General features: G+C 35.0%; 1 protein-coding gene across 2 annotated transcripts in view; it reads right to left on the bottom strand.

Annotated features, from left to right (window-relative positions):
* The window catches only part of Lerp (lysosomal enzyme receptor protein), a 514,158-nt gene that overhangs the window by 211,788 nt on the left and 288,612 nt on the right, over nt 1–13,758 (bottom strand). For both annotated transcript variants that reach the window (XM_090408956.1, XM_090408955.1), the window contains exon 24: nt 12,475–12,631. In XM_090408956.1, the coding sequence (XP_090265082.1) occupies nt 12,475–12,631 (157 nt within the window). The remainder of the gene's footprint in view (nt 1–12,474; nt 12,632–13,758) is intronic.

Raw genomic sequence — 13,758 nt, 5'->3', positions numbered from 1 at the left:
TAAGAGACTGGGCATCCGGATTTTGGGAATTTGCGAGATAAGATGGCCAGGATCTGGAAAGTGTCAACAAGATAATACGACAATGTATTACTCTGGGAATGATGAGAACAAACATCGACATGGTGTAGCTGTAATAGTAGATGAAGAAATCAATAAATCAGTAATAAATTGGATTCCATTTTCTGAAAGGATAATGCTCTTACAACTTCAGGGAAACCTCGTTAACATAAATATCATCCAAGCTTATGCACCCACAGCTGACAAAAGTGAAGACGATGTTGAAGAGTTTTATGAACACCTAAAAGAGATTAAAAACCTAACAAGGAAATATGATATAAACATAGTGATGGGTGATTCCAATGCAAAAGTGGGAAGAGGGGGTGATGGAGAAATTGTTGGCAAACATGGCTTAGGCACCAGAAATGACAGAGGAGATCGCATAGTCCAGTTCTGTCAGGAAGAAGATCTAACAATAGCAAATACTTGGTTTAAACTTCCACCCAGAAGACTGTACACTTGGAAATCACCTCAAGATAACCAACATAACATTGTCAGAAATCAAATTGATTATATACTGATAAATAAAAGATTCCACAGTAGTATAAAGAGTGCAAAGACTTATCCTGGAGCAGATATCTCATCAGACCACAATCCCATAGTTGCAGAAGTACGTCTTAGATTAAAATCAGCTAAAAAATCACAAAAGAATAAAAAGAAAATTGATGTAGAAAAACTGAAAGACCCAAACATAAATAAAAGTGCCAAGACACCACTTAATCTGCAATTACAACAGATTAACATAGAAGAAAATAAAAGTGTGGAATCTCTTTGGAATAGCTTAAAGAATGCCATCGTAACAACAAGTATTGAAGAAGTAGGTTATGTGAATAATATAAAACAGGAATGGATGACAGATGAGATTCTTTCTCTTATTGATACAAGAAGAATGTACAAAAACAAAGACCTAGCCAGGTATACAGAAACACATAACATCATCAAAAAAAAATAAAAGAAGCCAAGGAAAACTAGATGAAAAATTTATGTACTGAAATTGAACTGCTTCAGAAGAAACATGATAATTTCAATATGTATAAGAAAATCAACAAAATTTCCGGAAAACTGAGGAAAAAGCAAATAGTGTCTCTAAGAGACGAAAATGGAAAAATAGTTCTAGAAGAAGAGAATAAAGCACAGATTTGGATAAAATATGTAACAGAACTTTTCAATGATACTAGGCAGAAGCCTATAAATATAAAAGATAACATTCAAGGACCAGCAATCATGAAATGCGAAATAGAGAATGCTATACGAACAAGTAAAACAGGAAAAGCCAGTGGACCAGATGGTGTGCAAACAGAATTTTTAAAATTAATAGAACCAGATAACATCAAACTTCTTGAAAAACTATTTAATAAAATATATGAAAGTGATGAATTTCCATCAGATTGGCTCAAATCTACATTTATCACTGTCCCAAAGAAACCCAAAGCGAATTCCTGTGGTGACTTCCGACTTATTAGTCTATTGAGCCAAACATTAAAAATATTTTTGAAAGTAATCGCATTTATAGAAAAAGTGAAGAAACTCTAAGTGAAACATAATTCGGCTTTTGGAATGGTTTTGGTACTAGAGAGGCCCTTTTCTGTACCCAAATATTGATACAAAAATGCATAGAAAAACAGAAATCTGTCTTTATGTGTTTCATAGATTTTGAAAAAGCATTCGACAAAGTCAGACACACTAACTTAATAGAAGTCCTTCAACAAATAAGGCTAGATGAACAAGACATAAGACTAATAACAAATCTGTATTGGAATCAGTCAACTACCATTCAATTAGACAACATTACCACCAGTGATATTAACATCAAAAGAGGAGTGAGACAAGGATGTGTGCTCTCACCACTCCTGTTCAACATATATGCAGAGGTAATCTTTAAAAAAGCATTGGAAGAATGTCCAGAGGGAATCACAATAAATGGAAAGATTGTTAACAACCTACGATATGCAGATGACACCGTGCTAATTGCAGATAATATTATGGATCTCCAAAAACTCATTGACAGAGTATACATAGAAAGCCAAAGAATGGGAATAAATATAAACATCAACAAGACAAAATACATGATCATCAGCAAACATCCCGCCTCATCAATGAAACTGACACTCAACGGGAAAAATATTGATCAAGTGTCAAGATATAAATATCTTGGTTGCTGGCTCAATGAACGGTGGGATCCAGAAATAGATATAAAGACAAGGATTGGTTTTTCCCACTGAGTATCACCTCCCACTCTTTAAGAAATATATCAACAGGTTACAATTTCTTAAACACTTGCCCACACATGGCACTGTAGTGTTATAGGTCTTGTGACGTTTCATATGTGAGATCAACATAAAAGGAAAAAAAAAGCATAGAAAAAGATAATTGAAAAACCAATTACCTTGCATCAACAACAGGCAATGACAAGTCTTGTTTATGCAACTTTATGGACTCCATATATTATTGGAGCCAGAGGGTGTCTAGATTCAAGACTTTTTTTTTTTTTGTTTCCTCAGACCAGTTCAGCTTTTATTTTTTTTTATTAAGGTCTTATTACATTACATATTATGGCAGATGTAGAAAGAAACTTTCAAAGAATTCTGAGAGATGCTGCAGACTTTCTTCATATTCAAAATAATCTATGCTTTTTTTTTCCTTTTATGTTGATCTCACACATGAAAGGTCACAAGACCTATAACACTACAGTGCCATGTGTGGGCAAGTGTTTAAGAAATTGTAATCTGTTGATATATTTCTTAAAGAGTGGGAGGTGATGCTCAGTGGGAAAAACCAAAGAATATTGAATAGAATAGAAGTGGATGGAATGAAGGAAGCTTATAAGAAATTAGTTCAGTGTTCGAAGCTGGACATGTATGGGTTTTGGGTGTTGGCAAGTGGCTGCTTTAGTTCTATGGTTAGAAGAAAGTGGAGGAATAGTAGCAGCCAATTCAGAGGATCAATGCTTGTGAAAGTACTTATATAAAAGGCAGCACTGAAACAGAGCACAATGATAAAGTGATTGAAGGAAGTCTGAGAGGGAAGAATCATCTATTAAGTGGATTTCCCTCATCTGAATATCATCAAGAAATCTTATAGAGATCTTGGGTGCTCCACCACAAATGTGGGAACAGTACTCCAAAGCTAAATGAGACTTATAGTGTGTCAGGAGTTTAGAGGAGAGAAGTAATGTTTAGAATGGAAAAGAACAAGCTTTCTAGAGGTTAAGGAGGCTATGTGAATAATATGTTTGTGATAAAACGGATGCAATAGTCAACCCAAAAAAGAGAAAGTTGATCTTAAAAGGAAACTGGAGCATTATCAAAAATGAGAGGGGATGATGGTAATAAGGCAGGTTTGAGTTGTTTTTTTTTTGGCATTGAAATTTACTAAGTTGTCTTCACCCCATTTCAGGATGTTGATGTTTATGTTACTGGTTATGGCTAAGGATTCCATAGGAAAAATTTGAGGCATTAACATTAGGGTAGTGTAGGGTTTATCGAATGATGTACTGTTATCTGCAAAGTTGTGAATAGGATTTGAAGCCAGAGAAAGGAGGTCATTAATATAAAGGAAGAGTGTGGGTGAGAGCACAGAACCCTGATGAGAGGGAAGCCATCCAATGACACAATGAATGACCAGTGAAGAAGCTGGCAATCCAATCAAGTGTAGAATGGAGGCCATTAGATGGCAGTTTGTTAAGGAGGACTCAGTGCCTAAAACAATCAGTTACTTAAGAAATATTGAGCATTTCTTAATTGAGCACCACACACACACAAACACATAAAAAAAAGTCTATAAATAGAATGATTAGGAAAAGGTTTTATTTTAGGACGTAGCTAAGTGAAATTACTTCAATCAAAAAAAGAGAACAGGATAAGTTGCTAAACAAAGGCTGTGACAGGATGATTTGCAAAATGTGCAAGTAGCTATTCATATTCCTTTATGGTAGACAGGATCCAAACCATCAAAGAGTTCTCCCATGTTTTTACTTTGTTCTTACTATGAACTTCTTTTAAATGCATTGTGACACAATGCATTTAAAAGAAGTTCATAATAAAAACAAAATTGGACAAATCTGCACTCCATGCTGTAGATGAAAGAGAATGGTCAATGCTCTGTTGCATTTTCCTTAGTTGATGAATGTGTGCAAGGAATGTAACTGTCAATGAATCTGAAAGACGTGTTTCGTGTAGCAACAAATTGTTATGATCATCACAGTGTACAGGATGTTATGACAGTACTGCATGATTGCATTTATATTATTACTATCTTCCTTTCTATAATTTTCTTAAGAATTGTATCCTTATATTTCAGTCTTCTAGAGTGCCACTAACTGCAAATTTGCTTAGTTCTTGGTTTCCTCTGGGTCTTTTTTCTACTATCTTGGTATATCAAACATCTGTTTTTTTAACTTTTCTCTCCCATTCTGTTTAATGACCAAACACCTCAGATAAGCTCTGCTCACATATTTTTGAATGCTCATAATGTCAAGTTCCTTTCTAATATCTTAATTTTTAATTATTCTTCCAATGATACTATCTGTTCACTTCCCTAATTTTCCCCAGAACTAATATCTGTGGTTTATTTATTATTTTTTTTAATTTTTTTTAATTTAAACACTGTGTTGTGGGGTGCTTAAGGGTCAAAGCTGTATAACCGAGAGGAGACATCCACATAGCCTTTAAAGGAATGCGGAGAACCGACCAGGGCTTCTGACCTAATGTCCAATCCTCACCTTCTCGTAGTAAACCCTGTTGGGTATCTACTTTGATACTGAACGAACGAGGATGGGCTGGCAATTTGGGATTTAGCCGACCAAATTGTATTCTTATTGGTTAAACCAAAATAAAAAATGATGGTACAACATGACAAAATTTCATGCCGGCTGGGGCGTCGCCCGGTTAAACAAGGCCCCCGTTGTTTTCGCCAGGGAACCAGGGCGAACAGCGAAAAGTCAGCTACTGGAACAAATCTGAAAACAAACCCCAACTCAACATCACCAGAGTTAAAGATCGGTACTATAAACATAAGAAGCCTGAATGGCAAAGAAAGGGAGCTAGCTGAGGAATTAGATAAGTACCAGATTGACATAATAGGGGTGACTGAAAAAGAAAAGACCAAAACTGGTGAGATCTTTCTGAGCAATAAATACAAAATGTTATATTCAGGCAATGACAATCAAGGAAAAGAGGGAGTAGCCATAGTATTCAACACAAAATACGAGGCTAATTTTCTTGAATGGCAGTCAGTTTCAAGTAGAGTAATGTGGGCAAATATGAGAATGGGGAACTGGACAATGAGACTTATTTGTGCCTATGGTCCCACAGAAGGCTCTACTAAGGTAGAAGTGCAGGAATTTTTTGAGGCTTTAGAAAAAGCAACTGACACAATGAAAAAGGAAAAGTTGGTCCTTGTTGGGGATCTAAATAGCAGAGTAGGAAATGACTGTGAGACATACAAAAATATTTTGGGAAAATTTGGAGAAAAGAGCAAAGCTAATAATAATGGCAAATATCTGTTGGATTTCTGCTCAGGACATGGACTGGTTATTACTAACACCATGTTCCAACATAAAAATGTGCATAAATTCACATGGAGAGAAGAGGCTAGGAATAAGAAAAGTCTCATTGACTATGTTATTGTTGATAGTGATGTTTTCTCCCTGGTGCAGGACACCAGAGTGTACAGAGGCTTTGAAATTGGAAGTGACACTATTTAGTCTTGAGCAGGATAAAAATGAATTTCATATTGAAAAGAATAACATGTAAGAAAGTTTTAAAGCGAATAAAAGTTTAGCAGCTCTCAGATGTGAACTGTAGACTAAAATACAGAAAGATTATTGAAAAGAAAATGGAAGACTTTGAGAACAGGAATCAAACCTTGGAGATTCAGTGCCAAACTCTGAAGAAAACATTGATTGATTCTGCCAGAGAGGCATGTGGTGAGGTTGTGTGCAAGGATAAAAAAAATCAGAACTCTCTGGTGGACACAAGAAGTTAAAGAGGCAGTGAAGGAAAAGAAGAAAGCATATCAAAAGTTCCTGGCAAATAAGTCAGCTTTTACTCTTACAGAATACAGAGACAAATGTAAGAAAGCTAAACAGTGTAAAACTAGCTAAACAAAAGTCATGGCAGGACTTTGGCAAGAATATAGAAAATAAATATCAAGAAGATGGCAAAATATTCTGGAGGTTGTTATAGAAGCTTAGGAATGGAGGAAAGAGTGCTGTAAAAGGAGTTAGAGATGATAAAGGTGACATGAAAACAGGAGAAAAAGATATCCTTGAAGTATGGAGTAATTACTTTGAAAAACTGCTAAATGAAACAAGCAGTGATGACAGCATAGTGATAAAAAACACCGACCAGGCATGCAGTCAGGAATACATATCCATACTTGAAGTAGAAAAAGCCATCAAAGGCTTGAAATGTGGAAAGGCCGCAGGAGTAGATGATATTCTACCAGAAATGCTGAAGTATGGTGGTATAAAGGTCTTACAGTGGCTGCACTGCATAGTTCAGAAAGACTTGACAGAGGGACGAATTCCCGATGATTGGAGTAGAGCTCTCATAGTACCCATACATAAAAAGGGAAATAAAACAATGTGAGAATTACAGAGGTATTTCCCTACTGAGTGTTCCTGGCAAGATCTATGCAAGTATACTTGAGAAACGGTTGAGAAGAATTGTGGAAGAAAAGCTTGGTGAAGAACAAGCTGGATTCAGGCGAAATAGAGGCTGTCAGGATCAGATCTTCGCTTTACAACAAACAGTCGAGAAAGCATGGGAATACAACAAAGATCTGAATTTAAGTTTTGTCGATTTGGAAAAGGCATATGACAAGGTGCCAAGAGAGAAGCTATTCAATATGCTGCAGTTATATGGTGTCAATGGGGCATTATATCAAGCAATACTTAGTCTTTGAGTTTTAAGTCAGCAGTTAGAATTGAAGGAAGTACAGGAAGATGGTTTAACACGTTCGCTGCCAACTACGAGTATACTCGTAGTAGGTGAACCTGCTTCACAAGCCAGCTACGAGTATACTCGTAGGACGCTTACCGCCGGGAACGAGATTATTGTAGTGACCTTGAAGAAGCCAAAATGCTTGGCTTGTGGGGCTAGCATCAAATCTGTGTATTCTCATAGATCGTATATGCTCCGTACAAGCCAACTACGAGTATACTCGTAGGACGTTTACCTCTGGTAACGAGATTATCGTACTGACCTTGAAGAAGGAAAACTGCTCGGCGTAGGGGAACAGACCATGCCAAAGTAGCGTGGCAGCGAACGTGTTAATGTTAAATCTGGTGTGAGACAAGGATGTACATTATCCCCTCTGTTATTCATTATCTATATGGATCACATTATGAAGGAATGTGGTATTAAACCTGATATCAAAATTGGAGATGTTAATGTCAGCTCTTTGCTTTATGCGGATGATGTTATATTTCTAAATAAATCCGCTACAAGTCTGCAAGATTCTCTGACTAAATTGAATAGCTGTTGTAATAGATATGGTATGAAGGTCAGCAATAAAAAGACAAAGACAATGAAAATAGGCAGAATCATTGAAAATGTCAACTGTGTTGTGAATGGAGAACCTGTGGAACAAGTAAAACATTTCAGCTACTTAGGCACGATTTTTACTGAAGATGGTAAATTAAATATAGAAATAGACAACAGAATCGGCAAAGCTGGTATGGTGGGAAGTCAATTGAATAAATTCATATGGAATAAGAAAGAAATTAGTCGGAACACTAAATTAGCTGTATACAAGACAGTGTTCAAACCAGTTTTAACTTATGGATCTGAGAGCTGGGTCAGAAGTAAAACACTTGACCAAAGACTAGAGACCGCAGATATGAGAGTCCTGAGAAAGATTAGAGGCGTGAACAGATGGCATCAATGGCAATATCATATTAAAAATGAGGATATTAGGAAAGAACTTGACATTGTCAGCATCCAGGAATGCGTTGGCAGAGCTAATCTCAGGTGGTATGGTCACTTAAATAGAATGGGAGAGGAAAGATTAGCAAAACAAGCTAATCTTTCCAAGCTAATTTCTCTAATCTAGCTAATTTCTCTGCCAGGTTGGCAGGAAAATGACCCAGAGGAAGACCAAGATATAGGTGGATTGATACGGTACAAAGTGCAGTAGACGATAGAAATATAAGATCTGATAATGTTGGAGTCTTGACAAGTAACAGACTGATTTGGAGGAAAATTGTAGATAGGAAGTTAGTAATGATGTAATTTTTTCATGTAGTACTGTCATATCCTGTATACCCCTTGAGGGTACATGGCAGGAATTTGATGATGATGACACTGTGTTGTATGCTGCTAGTTTAGTGTTTTGGGTAATTTCATATTCCATGTAGATGTAGTTAGATGGCTCCTCACCAAACCAGCTTTTGTTTATTCTATTATCCATTTCCAAATAAGAGAAAGACTGCACATGAAGATTATTTTTTCAGGATATTCTAAATAAAAATGAGCCAAGCTTGGAAAGGCAAACAGGCCAAATTAACTGTGATGTCATTTCAAGTCTCATATTTGGCTAATTTTTATTCAAAATGTCCTGAAAAATAATCTTTTTAGCTGTGTATTGCAGATGATGTATTTGCAGCAGCACTGAACCAGGGCTTATTTCCTTTCTGGATAAAATAATTTACATCACAGAATCAAATTTTCTTTGGAAAAAGAATCACCAAGAGTAATAACATCTTTCTTAAAGATACTCATCAAATGTGAAACTGATGGCTCATTTTCAACTTCTGTATACTGCAAACTAACCTTTATGGGTCAATACATTCTTATCTGAAGTATCACTTCAACATGAATTGTAAATTATTAAGCAAACTACTTTAATAATTTTGATTTTTAGCTAAATGTTTATAACCCAAGAATTACACATAAAATCTCTGCGTTTATCTCTACATCCTCAAAAAAGGAAGAGGCCCAAAGAAATCATATTCTTTACATAAAAGGCATTCCTAAGCATGTAATGGAGATTTCAAAGAAATTTCAACTCAATGCTCCTTTCAAATGCTTCGACTAAATCCAAATCGCCACCATTGCTGCTACCTGATGTTCAATAACTTCAATGTTCCTACAACTTCAGTTATTTTGGTCAAATGGGAAGATCAGTTACGAGGGTAACATCAAACTTCTGCATAACAGTAAATATAACTGCTTCAAATTATATACCTAAACTATCACATTTGTAAAAAAGACAAACTTGAACTTATGCAGAAGTAAATTTAATAGATGTACTATTTTCGCGTAAGTATCAAAAGGCATCTTCAGTATGTTAACAATGGAACACAAATAAAATGCAATAAAGAATTCATTTTAAAATTGCCACTACAGCATAAGTAAGACAACAGATGGTCAGTAAATTCCTAATTTAAAAAATAAATTAATTAATTAAAATCTAATTAAAATAAGATATATATATTTTTTTTATTTTTCTTGCAGTGATTCACAAAGAGTTTTCACCAAGAGTGTGCACAACTGTTTTGGGATTGACAAATATACCTCTATTATGTGTCAAAATTGACAAAACAGTGTTTTATTTTTATCCCCCCCCTCCTAGATTTCATCCCATACCATTTTTACAGTGGCTGTATGCATGCAACATAAAATAGATGCGATTGCTTTGACACTGACATCTATCTATTGTAGCATGTTCTATCGCAATACTATGAGAGTGGTATGGTAGAATATAATTATGAAATATATCCCATGCTCTATCCTAATCTTGTTTTGTAACTCGGCATTTAGGGTTACGCAATAGCTTCAGGTGGGGGGTAAGAGACATGAAGTTTTTGGAATTGCAATCCAGACAATACAATCAGTTACATACATCACTGTATGTAACTGATTGTATGATATTTCTATGATTCATTGATAGATGTTTTGCTGTATGTCAAAATTAAATCCTGCAAACTGTGAACAAGGCATTCCCTGGTCAATATTCCATTGAGCATTGAAGGGAACTATTGTTCGGTGTAAAATACCAAATTCTATGTTCTTTATATGTTCTCTTTGACCTCTCACATATAAAGTGCAAAGGCAGGGAACAGATTTTAAGATCTGTTGCAGGATACCAATGCATAGGCACATGAAAGAAAGTAATACATCCAAATAGACAGAGATGTTATTACAGCAAGCATATGTTTAATAATCTGGACTGTTCCTTCAAACTTGTAACTCTACAATGCCATCCAAATCTCAACCAGACTGATTGTGTGCGTATCTCAAAATTTTGGGGAGTAATCACAATCAACTTTTCAGGTGTTTAAGAATACTTGTATATTCTTGTGCTTTAATTACAATATACTAAACACTGTTTACTTTAAGCTCTAATAGTGCATTCTCCTGTTTACTCAGTCAGATGTGATTCAACACAAGTAAGTAAACATGTGCCTATGTGACTGGTCGATTTGAATGTTGTCAACTGTTCTTTTCTTCTCTCCTTGACAATGTCCTTGTAACAAGGAAGAAAAAAATACAGGAGTTAATAAATTCTACTATTTTTACATGTGCTGATAGTTATTTAATTAAAACAGAAATAGACTTCATGAAAAATTGGACTAATTTAGGAATACCACTGATTTTGATCAATTTATTAAATGGAACAAAAAACAAGTTATCACACAGAATCTCAATTTAAATACTTTTTTTTAATGAGATCAACACAAGTTCTTTAAAATTCAAATAACTGCAAAAAAAAACCTAAGCATTCTCATCTAGAACAATTTTTTTTTTTGTAGTTTTCATCAACTTTCAGCCTAAACAGAAAATGCAAGTTATGTGTGAAAACAACTCTGCATGACAGTTAAACTCAATACCAGTTAATTCTTTGCAAAAAATAATAACATTTTAATAAAATAATGTATGTTATCAATTTGTTAAAATTAATTACAGTATTTGCCGGCATATAAGACGCACTTTTTTCCTTTGAAAATAGGTCTGAAAAACAGGGTGTGTCTTATACGCCGATACTCAGTTTTATATTACTTTCATTTCTGGAATTTTTCTCTGTGTGCAATTCCAAGTTATGCGATTTCTTTCTTGCTTCCTTGCAGTGTGTGAGAGCATTCCAGTTACGTTAGTTATGTATTCCAATTACTGGAATACATTCTAGTATTCCAGTTCTGGATAGATAACATTTGGTCTAGGCGCTCTGGAGGACTATTGAAGAAGCCTGCCCTGCTAGTATGGGATCAGTTTCATTCTCACAGAACAGAAGATTTTAAAAATAAACTCAAGGAATTCAAAACTCAGTTAGCTGTAATTCCAGGAGGTCTAACTACTCAGCTTCAACCTTTAGATGACTGTATTAATAAATTTAAGGGATTTATGAAGGAGAAGTGGAATACTGCATCCAGCAGTCTTCTGGATGCAGTCTTCAGATTTTGAGATTACACCATCAGAAAGAAGGAAGAGGCCTAGCATTTTGCAAGTTTGTGAGTGGATCAAAGCTTCATGGGATGCTGTGAAAACTGAGACAGTAGTTAAATCATTTAAGAAGTGATTTAGTGTCCGTGTGGTTAGCCTAGTGGCTTTGCACTTCGCAACCATATGCCTGGGGAAGGAGTGTCCTGGGTTCCATTCCTGTCGCCGATGTGAGGAGATTAAGGATCTTCCTCAGCCATAGTCAAGTTAGCCGGTCTTGGGCATGGACAGCAGAGTCCCCCCCCCCCAGTTTATCTGGAGTTTTTCATCCCACAAGCAGGCAAACTGGCCCCGTGAACACACACGGATCAACAGCCATAAATACTTAACCCTCCATGAGGGGGCTCAACTTGCCCCAATAGGGACAGGAGAGAAAAGGGAGGAAACTCCATATGAATAAATAAAATAAATAAATTTAAGAAGTGTGGTATTAGTAATGCACTGGATGGTACAGAGAACAATTTGTTGTATGAGGACTCAGATTCTGATTTAGAAGAAGTTTCAAATGTCTCTTATTTAACTCTGGAGATGAATTTCTGGGTTTGACGAAGAAGATTAAAAGGTGGATACTCTTTCCTGGTTAGATTAGGTATTTGTTGAAAGTAGACCTACTTATTACTTTTTATTTGAAATACTGTAAACTCATTATAATATTCAGTGATAAAGTTTTTTTCCTAAAAAATGTGTACAAAAAACGGGGTGCGTCTTATAGGCCAGTGCATCTTATACGCCAGCAAATACGGTATATTCTATCACATATGATTTATTTCAGAGGTTGTCATATATGACAACTTTATTCCATACAAACTTGTATCAAGAACACAACTGTTAAATCATAATTTATATACCCATGCATATATACAGATAATTTCTGCTATTATTTTACATATTATTCAACAGAAGGATGATAATATCAAGAGTCAAGTAAAATTTATCCCTGCAAGAACAAGTTAACTTAATGAATTTAAATACTTACAATTCCTTGCTTATCACAATTGAATATTATCCTGCTTTCCAAAAATTTTGGAATGGTACTATTTGAATCCATACATGGATCACCAAGAGAATAAGTTATTGTCAAATGCTTATCTAAGAAAAGAGGGCCTTTTATGAATCTACCTAAATTCTGAACACTGAAATTAAAAACAAATATATAAATAAATATATGTGTGTGTGTGTAAAGAAATTTTACAACTATATAACTATAATAAGGGTATATTCAAACTTAATTGGCAAGTAGGCAAGATGATTATTGAAGGTTGAATTCTGATTAGAATAGAAACTAGTTGCAATAAAAATAAGTATGAATGATGTATATAATGCAACTATAAAAGTGATTACAATAAATGCAATGATACATTATGATCAGTTCTACTTCAACTTCAAAGAAACTGTATTACAGCTTGAAATGTAAAATCTGTAGGTATGGGGATGATTCAAAATTAGACCCAGAATGTTTTTCTCCCTTTGGCTTTTTCTCCTTTCACATAAACAGCAATGTGGATAAGTACAATTTTTACAGTTAACTCATATTCCTCTTCTCTACACATTAACTGTACTCTGTGGCATCTGATAGCCAAACTACAAAGTGATATCTAAAGCAGTAAGAAGGCAGATTAGTAATGCATAATTGCATATTTGATGAAATATTTAATGATACCTTCAAAACCAGCTCAAAAATGGCAGATATTCACAGAAGACTTACAGAAGAATTTAGGAAAGCATTGTTGAAAATGTGTGTGATTGACGTGCTGAATTCAAGGATAGCCATGAGAGGCAAGTTTCACAACTGTGCAGCTGCAAACAGTAGCCAACTAAGATAAAACTGACAAAGTTGAAAAAGCTTATTCTGGATAACCACTGCATTCTGTGCATGAAATATCAAAAAAAGTGAACATCAGTATTAACAGTATATCACAATTAAAAGTATACTACATTAAAAGAGATGAATTTACATCAGAAATATTTAAATAGAGCTTGGGAATTCGCCAACATATATAGGATATGGTATGAAATATGACTATGGAATCTCACTCAATACCAAATAATTGCAGTTCTTATGGAAATGAGAAACATGGAAATGTTAACAATAAAGAGTATACCACAGTGTTAAGGAGAAATATAACACTTTAAATAGGTCAAGGAAATCATTTGTCTTAATTCTTCACATCCTGCTTCTTCAATCTCTTACTGCTAACAGGTACTGTTACAATGCCAATGAGAAATCCTGAATAATTCCACTTAGAGCAAAGACATGTTT

The sequence above is a fragment of the Typopeltis vanoorti genome, chromosome 19 (genome assembly GCF_054136105.1).
Source record: "Typopeltis vanoorti isolate ZY-2024b chromosome 19, IOZ_Tvanoo_1.0, whole genome shotgun sequence".
In the NCBI taxonomy this organism is placed as follows: domain Eukaryota; kingdom Metazoa; phylum Arthropoda; class Arachnida; order Uropygi; family Thelyphonidae; genus Typopeltis; species Typopeltis vanoorti.
The sequence above is the reverse complement of the archived record's forward strand: the minus strand, read 5'-3'. Positions and strand labels throughout refer to the sequence as shown.